Source organism: Ziziphus jujuba, chromosome 5 (genome assembly GCF_031755915.1).
Source record: "Ziziphus jujuba cultivar Dongzao chromosome 5, ASM3175591v1".
In the NCBI taxonomy this organism is placed as follows: Eukaryota; Viridiplantae; Streptophyta; class Magnoliopsida; order Rosales; family Rhamnaceae; genus Ziziphus; species Ziziphus jujuba.
In genome coordinates, this window is record NC_083383.1 from 11,831,515 (window position 1) to 11,850,461 (window position 18,947).

The following is an 18,947-nucleotide window of genomic DNA, read 5'->3' on the forward strand; positions in this document are numbered from 1 at the left end:
AAAACAAATGAAGAGAAATTAAAATTCAATGCAGTAAAATACATGATTAAGCAACACAAAGAAACAAAAGAAACATGAACAACAGGTTGAAGACAATGTCCAACTATCTAAGTAAGGACGTTAGTGCGGTGTTGGCGTTGGTTTGGTGTAATTAAAAAGTTAAGACTTTTATTAGTTAATAAAACCATATATATGTTGGAAAAGCAAGGTAAAACTAAAGGATAATTACATTAACTTGTCTTCTAGTTTTAAACTTTGGCACAAATACCATTGTAATTTTAGTCTTTTTGTGGAAGGTTTCTTTAGAGAGTCTATTTGGCCCTTTTTTTTACTCTAAAAAGTGATTTTCAAAATAAAGAATAAAAAATTGTTTTTTTTTAACTAGTAAAGTTAAAGCGTTGAACTTTAACTTTTATTTTTTATCCAGTTACAATAAATTTTACTTTAACTTTTTTCTTTTTTTAAAAATTTAATCCAGTTACAATAGATTTTACTTTAAAGAAGAAAATGAGAACATGTCCCAAACTCATGGTTTTATGGCGTGGATGTGAGGGTAGCTCTCCATTTGGGTGGAACTGGAAGAATAACATGACTAGCTTTTCACTTAATGAGAGTGAAAATTTTAATGTGTATATATATATATATATATATATTTTTTTTTTTTGATGTCCCAATTAAAATTTATATATATTATTTATGTCATTGTCCAAGAAAATAATAATTTTTATCCTGTGGAACTTTATGTCATGATGAGTCCCACATCAAAAATAAAAAAAATAAGTGAATGTTATTTAATTACATATTACCTCTTTTATGTATTGGAAATTGAAGAATTAAAATTCAGATAATTGTTCAAGAAAAAGTGGCTTTTACCACTGGACTGTATGGTAAAGACTTAAATTATTCCTTCTTCCACCATTTTGCACCAAATAGTGATCATCGGTGATCCGGTCCAATATTAAATCATTAGAGAAGTCTAAGTCCATGGAGGACCGAGTATATACGTGAAAAACACACACACACACACACACATACATATATAGTTAATTTCCTCTATCTCCAAAATATATATACCACAGCATATATATATCGGTCGAATCTCTTCAAAGTCATGGACGTCCTCCTAAGCCCCAAGCTAAAGAATAAAGTTTCAAAAGACTAACAATGATCAAATTACAAAAAGCAATATGCCTTTCCTCTCTCACTACTCATTATTAGACACCAATTAGAGAGTTAAAACTGATTCTTTTTCAATATTCTTTCAAATTTTAGCCGCAACTAATCTTTACCAAAGATTTACAAAATTCATTGAACTTGCAAAGCGATTTTTTGATTCTTGAGGCATCAAATGGTAGGAATCTATGTATATATCTAAAGCAGATTGCATATTCCCTTCACATCTTTGATTGTTATGGCACCAAATGTAATAAAGTGCATTTCATTTTTAAATAAAAAACCATATATATATATATAGAGGCTAGTATATACAGTAAAATTATGGTTTATCAACTGTAGTGAGACTTTATAAATACTTGCATGGATTAATAAATTGATTCGATATGTCATTTGCATACATTTGCCAATTGCCAAGATGCTGTAATAACAGGTATGTATGCAAATATATATATCATGGGTACGAGTTCCTAATAGTGGGAACTTTGGCACATTATCATGATATCTCCAATATCTGATAATATGTACGTGAAAGTGAATCGAGCACTTACTCTTAAAGATTTAAACTCGGCAAGGAAGTCGGTCATTACAGATTTCTATATTCCAATATATAAACTGTTTCTTTTTTTTTTTTAAGATGGAGGAGATGAAGCATCATGAATTCCCACCAAAAGGTTTATAAAGAAATTAATCTCCAAGAAGATAGGTTTTTTTTATCACATCATGATCAATAACACACCCAATTTTCTGTTTTTTATTTAATTTTAGCCACACATAGCTACATACAGCTCATAATGATCCAAGCACTATCCAAAATTTTGGTTTTTTTTTCTTTTATATATATATATTTTTTCGTCTTTTAACTTGGAAGTGGTAAGATCGAATTTAATAAGTTAAAAATTAAATGTCAACTTAAGGAGCCAGACTATAGAAAATTAAGAGTTCTTAAAAGGAGACCAGCCAATCAAGACATGCAAGATTATTAATTAAAAAAACAAAAGGTGAATAACAATATGTGGATAATTTTGTTGTCTTACTTAATTGTTTTTTTTCTTTTCTTTTCCTTTTTTTTACTTAACGGGCAGCCAAATAAAATTCACAATCATAGTGAAACCATTTGACAAATTGCCCGTATTGTTAAAATATAAATATATATATACATAAAAAAATAAATTAGCTAACTTTTGGATGATATGATTAGAAGAAAAATTTAGGGCCATATACTCATTATTGCAAAGCCATACTCTGCCGGGTAGTGTGTGTGTGTGTATATATACAGGTATGGTGTATAATAGAAGTGAGGCACATGAAATCCCGAAATAGAAAGGGGGGCAAACTTTTTCAGCATAACATAACGGGTGAATAAGCAACTGAAAAAACTGACAACAAACAAAAGGACCAAATGAGTAATGGCTTTCGGTTAAAAAAACGAGAGAGAGAGAGAAAAAAAAAAAAGAAAAAATGGGACCCATGGTAGGAGGAAGGAAAAACCAGACGCTGCATCAAAGATATATATATAAATATATATATATAAATGGGACCCACAGTTTAGGCCCTTTATGTGATGCGACATGTCAGGTTGGTCTGGCGATGATTCATCAGAAGCCCCACAAATCATGCCCTGCTCTTCAAGTGCTTAGCCCACTCATTTGCCCACCTTCTCCACTCATCCTCTAAATTCCTCTATACCCCACCAAGCCCACCATCTTTCCTATTTGGCTATAATCTGTATATTCTTCCACTCTTTTCTTTTTCTTTAGTTTTTATGCCTTTTTTTTATTTAATATATTATTTCTGACTCATAGTTGGGGCATTATATTGAAAAGCTTTATTTTTTTGAGTTTGATCTAAAACCCAGTCACTCCAAAGTCCTTGTTATATATTTACACCCTTAATTAAGGTTGTTTACAACTTTTCAAGAATTGGGTTGGCTCCAAACATCTCTACTTCTTTTTTCTCTTTTTTTTTTAAATATCATTGTTGTTATTTTTCAAGTTGATGATGAATATTTTGAAGACAAATTTTTTGTTATTGGACCTCATGATATACATTCATGAACATATATATATATACATATATGATCTCAAGCATTCAAATATTCCCATATTTGTACGCATATTTAGGCTTTTATAAATAGTTTGGGTTATCTTCTACTTAGTGCCCAAAGAGAAAGCTTTCTTACCTCATTATGATTAGGGGTAAAAGTGTGAAAGGTGGCGCCTTTTATATATAAAAAGATTAAAGATTTATCGATGGCTCTAATTCTTCATCTAATGGACGAGGAGATTTCTTGTAGCTAGTTTTTCTCTTTTTAATAATGATTAATGAGGCAAAAATCAATTATCTAAATGTACTTGAATAAGCAATGGGAAGATCCTATGAACATAATTATTACCATAATTACTTGAAGTATCTTCAAGGAGTTAGGCTAAGATAACACATTGATTCCTTTTTATTTGTTAAATATACTAAAGTCCCAAAAATGCTTATATATTTTTGTTAGTGCCATAGCCACTAACTATAGGATGGTCCAAAGTAGAATTGATTGCCTGGGCAGTACTATCAAAGGGATGTTACGTTTTAGAATTTGACTCTTCTGTTATCCTAATGGTCTTGTAGAACAAATAATGAAAGTGTCAAAAATTAATCCACATTCACCTCTTACATATATATGTAATGGAATTCCTTCCTATTTGTTTTAGCTATTAACAAAATTACATTAATGTCTTTTGTCATATTAATTATTTGAAAGTTTTTAATGCAAATCTAAACTTTTTTGTGTTTTGAGATAGGAATTTGAGTTTCATTATTTTTCTAAATTTATATATATATAACAAATATTTTTCATTTCTTAAACTTTAATTGCACAAATGAGAAAAAAAAAATTATATTTTTTTTCTTCGTCATCTTTAATTTGGAGGACAAAATCTCTATTTAGGTTTGATATATTCTAAAAGTACGTAGCAGAGGTACCCACTAATTAAGGTACTCCATTAGGGACAAATATGTGGAAAAAGAAGTAAATTAGAAGAAATATGACTGGAAGAAGAATATTAGTGTTGTTTGTATATCAAAAACAAAAAAACAAAAAAACGAAAAAAACAAGAAAAAGATGTAGATAGCATGATTAATCAACTATTAAAACATGGTGTTGTTTGTATTGTTTACGTATTGATTTGTGCAGGGTGATGATGTGGGAATAAAGTAACATTTTACCATAAATTAACACTGTTATGAAGTAGTTGGTATAAAGTTTACCAACTTTTTTTTTTTTGGCTGCCCACCATTTCAAACTTCGGCCATTGATGTCCAAAATAGCAACCTTTTCTAATGAGAAAGTGATTTGTAACTTTTTAAAAATATTTTTGTAGTACAATTAAAGTGTTATACAATATATACTCTCTTTTTTTTTTTTTTTGTCTCAATTAGAATGATTAATTGAAAAACATTTTTTGCCCCAATATAATTACTTTGGACAATCTACCAACATTATAATGCTTTTTATAAACTCCCATAGTATAAAAACTGTGTTTAAATTAACTTTATATTATGAGGAGGTTTTCTCTGGTGTATTTTGTAACAATCAGTTATATAATAAGTATTCTATCATGGGACATCTCAAGTTTATTGTTTTTTATATGTTAATGATATCTAGATAATCTTTTTTTTTTTTTTAAATGATATTTGGTGATCAAAATGCGAACACAAAAGGCAAAAGAATGTTGATTCCTCAAATTGAACTAAAATTTAAGAAGATATCCTTCTTCATTGAACTTGGATAGAATATAAATTATTCTACTTAACAGATTGTTCTAATTGCATGTTGTGTTTAAAAAAAAAAAAAAAAACAAAAAAAAACAAAACAAAACAAAAAAGGATTCGGATATAACCTTTAAAAAAAAATCAAAAAATTCTCTTAAAATGCTTTAAAATAATGTTATTTTTAATATCGAATGGCACAGTAGGCATGACCTCGCAGAGGAAAGGGCGACTGAATCCGTAGGTCGTGGAAAGGGCGGTGGCCGAGCTTCCCCAAGTATTCCATATCCAAAAAAGGCCTTCAGTTTTTATCAAAATAAAATATATAAATAAAAGGTATGCTTTTAGTTTTTATTTTATTGATTGGCTCCTGTTGGTTACTGAGAGCTGCAATAAAAGTGACCCTTTCTCTTACTTTGTCATAGGTGAGTGAGAATGAAGCTATTCCATTATTATCCAAAAAAGAAAAAGAAAAGATTTACAAGTTCGTTAAATTGATTTTTTTTTTTTTTTCTGTTTACACATGTTTAATTTGAAAAGAGCGATCTTTCTAGCTCCAAAATTGATATGAACCCAAAAGTTTTTAATGGTTTTTGTCATCTAAATTGTTTTTTTTTTTTAAAAAAAAACTGTAAATTAAATTGATAGCACCACAAACCATTTTGGGTTTTTTTTTTTTTTTATTATGGAAATTGGAACAATGTATATTGTTCAATTTTTTAGGTGAAAGTAAAGAAGAAAAATTAAAAAGAAAATGTAGAGATTATAAGAATATATGACAATTGCCTTTTTAGTACTCTTCATATCTTCTAGTTTTGATTGAAATAGCGTTTCATAAGAATCTCCGTTCTTATTCATTTTTTTATTTGTTAAATAAAATATTATCTTTAACATAAAGAAATTTTCAATTTGATATGTAAATTATAAAAGAATATATAAATAAGAACTAATATTTACATAAAAGATGGAAAATATCTTTCATTATTGCTTTCTCAGGTGTTTTTCCCCCACCTTAATATCCTATCCCTTTACCTCCATTATATAATAATGATTAAGAGTAACGAAACAATAGTGTAAAAATGAAGCTAGATGTGACCCTAATATTATATCAAAATAAAAACAGGGTTTTGATTTTTTATTTTTTTCCAAAACTTTTCAAAGAATTAACGTCTAATGAGAGAAATTTAGGACATATTGGCATAAGGTCGGAGTCAAAATGATTCACATATTTAGATAGATGGTAGGAAAGGCAAAGTTGAGAATAATGTGACTTGGACCAATTGGGACAAATGATTGTACAAAAAAATCAGAACCATTTATTCTTTTGGGAAGTCCAATTTAGAGGAATAATCCAAGTCCAACATAATAAAGTTAAACTTGGATTTGATTTGGTCTGGACCTCCGTCAAGCATGTTCTTCGTTCACATTATGCGCACCCATAGCTGAAAAGATTGACATGTACAAGTTTTCCATTTTTCTTTTTTAATTTTCATGTTTCATAATTGACTAGTTGTAATTAAAATACCTGATCATTTTTCCACGTGCTTATTATAAAAAAGGAAGGAATCTTAGCTTAATCAAATTTTTCCATAGTTTTGCGTCAAGAAATCAAAAATATTATGATTTTAATAAATTTCTTGCTAGATCATCTGCCGACTGCCTGTTTTCACTGTTTTTAGGAGGGTTGAATATTAACGGGTATTGTTTTTCACCGTGAGCCAATCATGTAGTAATTAAGCTTCGTTCTTCACCTTTGAAAATGCTTTAGGAAATTCATAACTAAGGTAATATAAGGTAATATTTGTTATAATCATATTATTGGATGCCTGAAGGACTTTCATGCTTTCTAAAAACAGTATTTACCCCCCAAAAAAAAAAAAAAAAAAAAAGCTTTCTAAAACGTGTATCCCTCTTTCATTTGTCTTTAGTATAAGTTGGTAATTATTTTTATGATTCAGACTTTCTTTCATTATTTTTGCAAAAACCCAGAAAAAAAAATATTTCAAATGATAACAAAAGACATGATAATATATGACAAGTGCACACAAATTTTCTCTGGAGAGAATTCTAACTTTATTAAATGCAGTATGTTTGAAAGAAAAATATTAGGGAACATTAGTTTGAAAGAAAAATATTAAGGAACATTATATTATATTTTGTCTAGATTTGTATCTTTGAACTCAAATAACAATTATCAACTAAATTTAATAAGCACATGCCATTCAAACATCTTTCATTTAATTAAACTATAAATTTTGAATAAAAGAATTGCTTATATATAAATATATTATGCAGAAATTTTATATCAGATTAATCTTATATCTGGTTGATCCAATGATTTTAATATCAAATAGTTGTTTATTAGTTTTTCGATCGTTTTTAAAATTATAATTTAAAATTAAATTATTTTTATAATATTATAGATTTATTCCCAACAAAATGAACTTTATAAGAATTACACAATAAATTAATAATATTTTTTTAAAGATGATAAAACTATCACGTGGGTAATAAAAGTTTGGTTGCATATATATATATATATATATAGGTCTAAGTAAACAAATTCCATGTAATCATTTTCCTTCGGTTCCCCACTTTGTTTCGAGGAATAAAATGTCAACTTTAAAAATTATAAATGGACGAATTTAAACAAAGAGACGAAGCAACTGATTTTCTTCTAGTAGATGCCAATTAATAAAAACAATAATAATAATAATAAAGTTTTCAAGGCAGGGTTTTGAAATGCACGTTGTGATACGGGGGCATCATGGTTATACATTTCAATACCCAATCATGGTTTTTCATTTACCGTATAAAAGTTATCAAGGTGGCAAAAAGACAGCCCCACAAAGAGATCTGAAGGAGGACGGCTTACATATGCATAGGAGCATATATATATATATATGAATAATGATTTTTTCAACGCTCAAAGTCTAAGGATATATTGGCACACAGGTTTCTGAGAGAGACTGGAAAATCTCATAAAATCACTTTTCAAAGTAGAGGATAAAGATTTGAATAAAGAGATCGTACAAAGGACTAAATGCTCCATCAAATCTCTTACAACATGACTTTCATATTTTTCTTGGGTGCTAATTAATAGATTTCATTCATCGTCCTTTTTCTTTAATATGTTTGAAAGAATCATTCTATCTTTAAAATAAATCTCGTGCCTATGTATAGTGAAAATTCTATACTTTTAGGTAATTGCCTTTGATTCTTTTTTTTTTTATAATAGTAATTGCATTTGATTCACTTTCAAAGTGAATTGGCATAAAATATTATCTGAATTAATTTTCAATAGTCGGTTACCAAAATGGAATTATATATTAGATATTGTGATGAAGAGTACCCTATCTATATATCTCAACCGACTTCAATGCTTTTTTTAATCCAACCGCTTTGTTAGTTGCATTTTGGCTAGCAAATCTGGAACCAAATCTAATATAGCTTAGAAGCGGAATCCCAATAACATTTTTAATTTTTTTAATTTTTTTCTTTTTTTTGGTTTATGTAATTTGCAGTCAGCATTTTGCCCAAATTGGGCTAATCCAAGCAGAGCGAGACTTGACAGCCAGTTGATATCAATAAATATTGCATCCCAACTTAGTTGAACTTGTGCGGTTTATGAATGTGGTCGCAGAGAGTAAAAGAGTAAATGAAAAAATAAGGCATAAAAAGTGGTTATGGAGTCTTAATCCTAATGGTAATACCATGATGATAAGATAGAAAAAATTTACGTAATTTGTCATAAAAAATAGTGATTTTAGTATTAGATTGTTTTAAAATGAACAAAGTAAAATGAAAAAATTAAGTCATAAAAAGTGATTGTGGAATATTGATCCCAATCATTATACCATAATGATAAGATAGAAAAATTTTAGGTGTTTATCTATATGAAATAAAATAACAATAATGTTTACATAGGCACCAATTGTTTACAAAAATTTTAATTAAATAACTTGTTTGTATTAGTGCTGTGACAAAATAATGTGTAATTAAACATTATTTAATTGGTTTGTATTAAGTTTCAATTTATTATAATTTGAAGGTTTAGTTTTTTCATATTATAGAACAAACTGATAAAATAGAAATATGAAAGCTAAAAAATTTATTAATTTATCTAAACATTTTTTTGTTTTTAAAAGGATTTACAGTCTAACAAAGCAGAGTCAAATTTATTTAATTGCAAAGTTGGAACTGCAACTTTGTTCAAAGGGGAAGAAAAAAAAAAAAATTGTTGAAACTGCATTTATTCTTCGATTAATTACAAACTTTCAACCATATGGTCATCGCCCTAAAAAGCACTTTTAGGGATCGAATTTAACAATTAATGGGCCTAAGTTAAGTAAAGGCCCACAAATTAATACATGACAAGGCTAATAATAGAAGTACGTTTCTGGATTTACTTTGCCTTGTATTTATTAACACAAAGTTACCATACTAGTTTTTAATGGTTTATGTACACTACGAAGATCACATTTTTGCTTGCCCTTTCCATGCATTTACTTCACCTTGCATCTCCACACCAAACTGATAACTAATCCCTCCGTTTTCAGCTCTCAGCCTTTATTTAATTTTATTAGTTTTCATATCGAACATTTGGTAATTTTATTGGACTGCAATAATTCTTGCTAAGAAGAATGCCCATGTTGTGGCAATTCCACCCAGAAGGTAATGGGTTACTCCTACAGCACGTTTTTGGACAATGCTCAAGGCTTTAGGCTGAGTGGCAACTGAGCTTCTTCTTCTTCTTTTTTAATTACAAAATATCATTAACACGGTAAAAGTACTACAGAACTGCCAAATTTGTCATCAAATTTTGTTTACCAAATAACTAGACTTTCTTGACCCAAAAAAATAATAATAATAAAAGTAGACGAACTCTGGACTTTGGCAAATTTTCCCAAGTCCTAGGCATTCTGTCCAAATTCTACATGGTCGTCAGCATTTAAGACTCTTAGCCCAGCCCAACATTTTGTAACCGGCCTGGGCTTGGAATTTTCATCTTCTTTCGGCACAAGATAGGCCTATCTCAAGTTATCAGTCCCACTCCACCCCCAAAACAAAACCAAACAAGAAAAAAAAAAAAAAAAAAAAAAAAAAAAAAAAAAAAAAAAACTTCATTTGCCATTTGGTCTGAGGCTTTTCATTTGCAATTAAGGAAGAAAATCCAAGAACAATTTTTTTTTTTTTTTTTGAAAACGAGTATAAAATTATTATGTATTTGAATCGCATATTGTATTAGGAAGCTCATGCAGATACATATATATTATAAACTTTCTGACGTAATAAACCCTTTTCATTTTTTTTTTTATTTTTTTTTTTTTGTGTGTGTGTAATAATCGACCAAGCTAAACTTATATTGATAATAAAAAATACTGATGCTGCGGTGATAACATGAAAATATATATGATTTCCAAAAGCTCCCGTGAACGTAAGATGTCAAACAATGATAATATTGTATTTACATTTCATATCATTTTTTTATTCTTATATTATTGGATACCATGTTGGTAGGTTTTTATTGGATGGCGTTCACTCATCCACTATTTTCAGTTTTTGCCATAAACATTTACTTTTCTGCCCCTCCCTGCCCCTAATTCAATTCATTTTTTCCTCGGACCATAAAACCACCGATTGTTGCAGTCTTGAACATTTTTTTATCTCTTATTATGGCAGTATTTATTAACAACATTTTACGCTCACCAACGTTATAAATTAAAATTTTAATTACTAATAAATTATTACTATTTCACTAATTTTTGCCGCTTTATAATAATAGAGCATTATTAATTTATATTGCTATGTTAGATATCATATTATTTGGTTTTTAATTTTTACAATGTTTTTTATGCTTGTTGTATTATTACTGTATAACTTCTTACTTTCAATACCATTTTTTTTTTTTTGGGGGGTCATTTTTCAATACCAATCAATGTGGAGTTACAGAATTGGTTAGTATTATTTGGGTACAAGATGTCATTTACAAATGTTTAATGTATAAGTATGTTTATAGATATTATTTGATTATAGATATTATTTGAACCAGATCATTATCTTCTAGAATTGTTTTTTTTCTTTTTTTTAACTGCAAAATAGTAGCAATATTTAGAGGGGGGGGGGAAACAAAACAATAATTTTTTAATTTAAAAAAAAAAAAAAAAAAAAACACAAAATAGGACAGTAACAGATAAGGAAATATAGAGTGGGAAATCCAAGGGAGCGTAGACAACTAAAATACCGCGGAAGAAAAGGGTGTCGAAACCGCTATTTTCCGTCAAAGCACTCGGTGGGTCCCCCACTGTTCTCCCTTATTAAGCAAATTTTCATTTTCATTTTTTATTTATTAAAAAAAAAAAAAGAATGAAAATTTCCCAATAAGAAAATTAAAATAATATATAAATCCCGAACCCCCTTAAAGTTAGACTCAAGCCCACGGCCGATAAATTTAAAAAAAAAAAAAAAAAAAAAATCTCAAACGCCCCGTCAAATTTCTCAGATCGAAGTACCGCTTTCGCTCTCTATCATTTTCAACGGGGCGTTTGAATTTTTTTTTTTTTTTTTTAGACATTTGTAGGGTTTTTTTCTTTTAATTGTTATTAAGGGATTAAGGTTTGGATCCAGGATTTTTTTTTTTTTTTAAATTGTGATTTCGAAGAGAGTTTGAGAAAAAAATTTAAATAAAAAATGGACAATATAATGACCAAGCTTCGGAATTTGGATGCGTATCCCAAAATCAACGAAGATTTCTATAGCCGTACGCTTTCTGGTGGCGTTATAACCCTCGCATCCTCCATTGTCATGCTCTTGCTCTTCTTGTCCGAGCTCCGTATGTTCTTTTCTTGTCCCTTTCGTTTTCCTTTCCGTTTATCGTATTGTTTTCGTTGATTTTTTTATTTTTTTATTTTTTTATTTTCTGTTTCTGTAATTTTATGCATGTCCCTGCACTATTCAGCTCCTTTATTTCAATTTTTATTATTCATTGCCTGTTGGAAATGGGTTATGCCTAGCGAGTTCTTGAGGTTGATCTGGTTATATGTAAATTAGGATTCTCTATTTTTTCGTCCTGTTATTCATGAAATCTTATTTGTTTTGATTTCCTTTCAAATGGGTTGCTTTATTTTGATCTTTGATTGAAGTCATTTCTAAATTTTATGTTACAAAATTGATGCATTTGAGCTGCTGACCATAGTTAATCAACAAGTTGGATGAGGCCTTGATTTTGTTTAGACTTTTCTAAATGATCAAAATGGTTAGAATTTTGATGTATTGCTTGGTTTGTGCCCGAGTTTTGTTATAGCCAATTAATTTGGTTGGAAGAAGGCATGTGGAAGTTACTTTATTATTTACCGATATATTTCCTCATTATTATTTTATATTAAATAAAAGTTCTGTTATCATCAAAGAAAGAAAAAAGTAACATTCTTTGTGTGGCAAGAGACCTACATTATCCATTTGCCAACGAGCTCCTTATCACAAGTGAGGGGATTCTGCAACATTTGAACCCCTGCATTCACTCTCTTCCGCTGATCCTCATGGCAACATTTTCCACTTAAATTGGATGAAATTATATATGGTTTTATATTTGTTTGTCTAAATACATGTATAACTGTTGGAGTTACCTTTGGAGCATTACAAGCTATAGGTTAATTACCATTTATTGTTGCATCCAAATATAATTATGTTTCCCTGCCAAAGTTGTTTGCCCCTCTGCTATTGTAGAATAGTTTCTCTTTTCGTTTTTTGAAGAAAAAAGTTAATTCTTTCAAATGCTAGACCATGGTCTTCTGGTTAACTTATGTTTTCACTTGGGTCCAGGGTTGTATCTTCATGCTGTAACTGAAACGAAGCTTGTGGTAGATACTTCAAGAGGAGAAACCCTACGTATCAATGTAATGTTGTTAATTTCTCTGAGTACTAAAAAATATTTTCTCAGATATATGATCTTGCACTGTAATTTCACCTTTTGTTATTCTTGGATTTTCTTTGTAACATTAAAAGTCTTGCATGGATTCTGAAGCCTGATTCTGTTTGTATATTTCTCATTGCTATTATAATTTTATACTTTTGTAGTATATTATGCCAATTTCTCGCAAACTAATTGGTCCATGCAATTTTTGGTGATTGAAATTTCAGTTCGATGTCACCTTTCCTGCCCTTCCTTGTTCCATACTCAGTCTCGATGCAATGGACATCAGCGGAGAGCAGCATCTTGATGTAGTATGTATTGCAAGAAGTGCATTTCTTCCATTTACCTTGAACATTAGTTATGCTTTTGATATTACTTTTTAAAATTACTTTTTCTGTTACAAAAAGTTATATATGGTGGTGTTGTTAATAAACGTTCTCTCCTTTTCATTTTATAATTATACCCAATTACATTGTTCTTTACATTGCATCCTTGTGCTTGCTGTTAAATTTCACTGCTACTAATTTTGTCTGTCTTATTTAACTTGCAGAGACATGATATATTCAAAAAAAGGTTAGATTCACATGGCAATGTAATAGAAGCAAGGCAAGATGGAATTGGTGCACCCAAGGTTAGTAATTGCTTGAAGTTCATCTCTTGGGATTTACTTCTACATAAATATATATTCTCCCCTGTTCAGCATATCCAGTTGAGATTTGAGATTGATATTGTTGATCCTTCCAAATGTTTGGTTGAATTTCCTTCTAGTGAATTACAATAGAGGAATGTCCTTTTCTGTAATGTGACATGCTTTCTTCCAAAATACTGCCTTGTCTATCTGAAAATTTTCTCCTGTGTAGTCCCTTGCCTTTTCAATGATAAATATGGGGACAATAGGATAACCCATGATTGTGTTCGCATAATTTTAGTGAAATTTCAATGAAGTTTTATTTTTTAAATCAATATTGTTTTATTAAGAACCTCAAAATTCAATCTATAGAGGAAGAAAGGTTAACAAACACAGAAGCTAAGATTTCCTTCTCTTTATTCCACTAGAACAGCTTTGTAGATATTATTTAATTTCATTCTTCAATTTTAGATAATTTTCCGTGAAAATGATTAGGATAGTTATGTTTCTTTTTCTTTTGTTTATTCTTCTGTTTTCTTTCTCCTCATTTGTTGTTTTCCTTTACACAGATTGAGAAGCCTTTACAGAGGCATGGTGGGCGGCTTGAGCACAACGAGACATACTGTGGCTCCTGTTATGGTGCAGAAGCAGTATGTTTGTCTATCTAGATCCAATATCTGTTCTCTACATGGACTGTATATTATTTGGAAGTTGTAAAATATACATCTTATATGAGAGAGAACGCTGAATTGTCTCATCTTATGTTAATCAATCTGGCAATTAGTGCATACACCTTATAGCTTTCATGGTTGAAACTCCATTTGTATTACTTTTTCTTTCCTTTTTTTTTTCTTTTTTTTTTCTTTTTTTTTTCTTTTTCTTTTTTTTCGTTTTAATTTGTCTAGCGTGCAACTTACATTTACATAGCTTAACCAGCTATTTAAGTTGATTGGTAGGAAAACATTTGACTGCTTAGCTCAAAATTTATCCAGTCATGGTTTTGTACATTTGAGTGTTTGATTAGGTAGTAGTGCTTGTCCTTCTCCTGCTACGTAATTTTCTTTGAGTATCATATATGATGGACCTCTTATTAGGCATTTTGCCTGTAGTTGAAATTTGCTTCCTTCATTTCCATTTGCAGAAGTTTTATTTTACTTAACTGATATGGTTTGTCTTTTCATTTTCTTATTTATTTTATTGGTTACTGCAGTCAGATGAAGAATGTTGTAATAACTGTGAAGAAGTCCGTGAAGCATATAGGAAAAAAGGTTGGGCAATTTCAAATCCAGATTTGATTGACCAGGTCTGTTGGCATTACTGAATTACATAAAAATATTGTAAACTTTACTTTTCACGTGATTACAATATTAATATTGATTTGGTTGTGTGGAAAGTGCCATCTCTTGCCCTTCATGTTGTATTTCGTGCCCTATGCTATATCCAATTTTGTAGCAAATTAGAAAAACCGACTTTAGATTTTCAAGCAATGTTTAGTAGTCAAGTGTATTCAAGATGTCAATAAGAGTTGCAAGTTTATCTTTCTAATTGTTTACACAGACAAAGCTGTTATTGTTTCCTCTTGATTTGCACCTGAATTCTATCTCTGTCTCTGGAAAGGCGTCAAATGAGAAATTAGATGAGATAGTTCTATTCTCCCTCTTGCCACTTTCTCTTGAGAAACAAATGGAGGTTTTATTTTTAACAGTTTCTTTCATGACATTCTTTCGATCAATATTCAATGCTTGTTTTTTGCCTCATTTATATGAACTCATGTATAGGGAGATTGTGTGTTACTATTGCATTGCCTGATTGTGCATATACTAAATGCTATCTGTTTCAAGTTGTAAAATTTCCATGTATACTAATTGGTTTTGATCTAGCCTCCTTAATTAAATTAATAATGTATGTATATGTTTTTATATGTAGTAGACTGTTTGTTCTAATCTCATTCATGATTTATAATGTAAAACCTTTGTTATAAACATTATACTAGGTTGATTGAGCTTTATTAATTAAACCGAATTGGTGCTTCTGAGTTTTGGAACCATTGAATGTTTTTTATATGTTGCTAGTATAAGGCTATGTGGCTGTGGGGATTCATGTCTTTTTGAGGTTATCTTCTCCTTCCTGCAGTGCATAAGTTGGTTGATAATGTATGCATGTGTGTGCTTGCATTGTAGTGTGCAGATGTGATCTTATTTTGCATGCTTTGATGGATGTTTGAACACATCTCTGATAAGCTTTTCTTACTTAAAGCATTGCATGCTTGAGGTCCTTTTTCTACAAGTGAACTGTATTCTCTCAGTTAATATTTGTTTAGAATACCATATAAATCATAAATTTGTCTTTCTTGTTTGTATTGTGGTCATGGGTTTGTCTTCATTTAATAGCAGCCGTCACCAGGGAAGAGTTATGTAGGTTCTTTGCGTTTTCCTAGGTTGCATGTCAACTTAGCATGAGATGTTTTCATGTATAAACATGTTTTGCTCTTGGCTTAAGTTTACTAAATGTCTAAATGTGAGGAAGAATAATGAATAATAATAATAATAATAATAATAATAATAAAAGGAAAAGGAAGTTCTTTGCAGTTGCTGGCAGCTTTACCAAGGCTATATAAAAACATGGAGTTGTTTAATATCACTACACTTCATGTAGGCGTAGCTTATCCATCCTTTGGAATTCTATGAGGGCCCTTAACTTCATTCTTTTTATTTGGTGAAAACCCTTAGCTTCATTCTTAATAATGTAATGCCATATTCATTTTTGGTATATAACCCCCTTACCTTGACCTATATACCCTTTTTATTTTAAAGTTTGATGTTTTAATTGTATTCCAAGTTTATGGAATATCGTTATTAGACATCCTTGACATCTTAAAAGGGCCCAAATTATATGGTAATCTTTTCTGTCTTCATCTTTTCATCTTATATTGATTACTCTTGTCCTTGTTTTATTTATTTATTTTTTTTTTTTTTTGTTTTCTCCATACATGTTTCAGTTAAAAACTTTTAATGGATTTCTTTGTAATGATGGATCTATTTCTTATTTAGGGGCACAGATGTGCAAGCGTAGAGCATATACAAATGATAGAGGAATTAGAGTACTAGATGAAACTGAGATGATATGGAATAAGATTTACTCCTCCCAATTAGAATCGTTCCATGTGATATGGATGATGGAAAACAAGTACTTGATTGTAATTATCCAAGTCATTAGCACTATGTCACATGCACAGGGGCCATCTCCTAGACATTTCCTAAACTATGGAATACTATTTTTCATTCTTTTCAAAATGCTCAAATGTGCTTTTAATTCATCATTAGTCCTCTCTGATTGGCTAGGTTTTACTTGTTAATTCTGCGTTCCCACTTGAATGGCTTTGTTTTCCCCTTTACAACCTATATACCAATTGCAACATTGAATAAATTGAATTTATCTTTCATTTTAGTGCAAGAGAGAAGGCTTCCTACAGAGAGTTAAAGACGAAGAAGGTGAAGGTTGCAATATTTATGGGTTCTTGGAAGTTAATAAGGTAGCTGGGAATTTCCATTTTGCACCGGGGAAAAGCTTTCAGCAATCAAATATGCACGTACATGATATTCTGGCATTTCAAAAGGATAGCTTTAATGTAAGACGTCGTGTCTGTTCCCTTTAATTCTCTTCATTTAAATAAAACATTTATGCCGAGGAAATTTGCATCATCTAGTTGCTTTGTCTGTGTTTATTCTGTGGAAATTTATATTAAAATTAACCTCCATTATGCTCTCCAGATAAAAACTAATTTATAATTGATGATACAGATAAGTCACAAGATAAATAGGTTGGCTTTTGGAGACTATTTTCCTGGTGCTATGAATCCTCTTGATGGGTATGTGCTTTTTTCATTCCTTTGACTTGGAAGTCTGATCGGTCAAAAATTTTGCTGAAAATTTGATATCTTAAATGGTGGCTGTTTATGACATTGTCTACACTGACATATTCTTCTTCTACATTCTCTTTCTGATCATTAGTGTGCATTGGTCACAAGAAACACCGAGTGGGATGTATCAGTATTTTATCAAGGTCAGCGTCCTGGAGGCCTCTGTAATCACTTTCTTTCAGCATTTTCCTTGTCCTTTTATCGTGAAAGCTACAGCTTGCTATATGGTGAAATAGTTGATAAATTCCTTCTGTTCTCAACGAGTATTTACAATTGTTTGCTATGTTTTGCAGGTTGTACCTACCGTATACACAGATGTGAATGGGCATACTATCCAGTCGAATCAGGTGCAGTAAAAAAGATAAAAAAGACATTTTAAGTTTCTCCACTTTACTTTATATATATATATATATATATATATATATATATATATAATTGTGTATGGATGAAACATGACAATGTATAAAATTGATTTTGCAGTTCTCTGTAACTGAGCATTTTAGGACTTCAGAAATAGGCAACCTTCAGTTTCTTCCTGGAGTCTTTTTCTTTTATGACCTTTCTCCAATCAAGGTGGGTGTGGCTGCTTGTACACGTGTGTGTGTGTGTGTGTGTGTGTGTGTGTATTTCGATTTTTCTTTAATTTTTATCATTAAATTTTCCATACTCTTTGACTCTTCAAGTCTCTTTCCAGGTGCTCTGATGTATGGTTATTTCCATTTCTCTCATATCTTATTTGCAAATTGCAGGTTACTTTCACGGAAGAACATATTTCATTTTTACACTTCCTCACAAATGTGTGTGCTATTGTCGGAGGTATGTGCACCACTTAACACAGCATACTGACATAACATTATTTCTGGCAATATGTCACCAATTTGAATTGCTTTCATTTTAACTCTTAGAACAGTTCCATTAGTATCAAAAGCTTTGGATCAACTAAACTTATATGCAATCCTCTCTCCAAATTAAAAGGATTTTTATGCATTATTGTGAACTTGACAGCTACTGTTATATGTTTAAGATAATTGTGGGCATACTTTTGTGGTTTCCATTTTCAAATTTGGTGCAGTTGATCAGTATTTCTTCGATGTCAGTTCTCTTGCTATTGTTTTGACGAGATGCATGGCCATTGGTTTTGGTCTGTTTTGTACAGGTGTATTCACCGTTTCTGGTATACTAGATTCTTTTATATACCATGGCCAGAAAGCAATCAAGAAGAAGATGGAAATTGGTAAATTCCAATGATTGATTCAGTCGGCTTATATCGGTGGTGCTGAATATGTTGGTTTGCCGGTGAATGGCTTTCTTGGGGGAATCGACCGAGGGGGAAATGTAATGGACTCTGGTTGTGATTGGGATGAATCTTTTGATCACAAACAAATTTTTGGGATGCTTTTTGCATGAACAATGGGAGTAGGTTGCAATTCTGGATCTTTAACTCGTCAATGTCCCACTTCCATCACTTGTGTAACTAACCATGATTTTGTGAATATGTGGTTCAAAGAAGAAAGATGTGTTTTTCCCCATTTCTTAATGAAGAATTTATCGAGATA

The 18,947-nt window shown here is 30.5% G+C and overlaps 1 protein-coding gene across 1 annotated transcript; it reads left to right on the top strand.

Moving 5' to 3' along the window:
- The first annotated feature begins 11,362 nt into the window (after positions 1–11,362).
- On the top strand, positions 11,363–18,947 carry LOC107420856 (uncharacterized). Its single transcript, XM_016029920.4, has 13 exons — positions 11,363–11,764; positions 12,754–12,827; positions 13,072–13,155; positions 13,395–13,475; positions 14,042–14,122; positions 14,683–14,775; positions 16,921–17,100; positions 17,273–17,340; positions 17,483–17,534; positions 17,685–17,738; positions 17,872–17,964; positions 18,141–18,207; positions 18,548–18,947. Exons 1-13 carry the CDS (start codon positions 11,623–11,625, stop codon positions 18,637–18,639), a joined length of 1,161 nt encoding a protein of 386 aa, XP_015885406.3. The 5' UTR covers positions 11,363–11,622; the 3' UTR covers positions 18,640–18,947.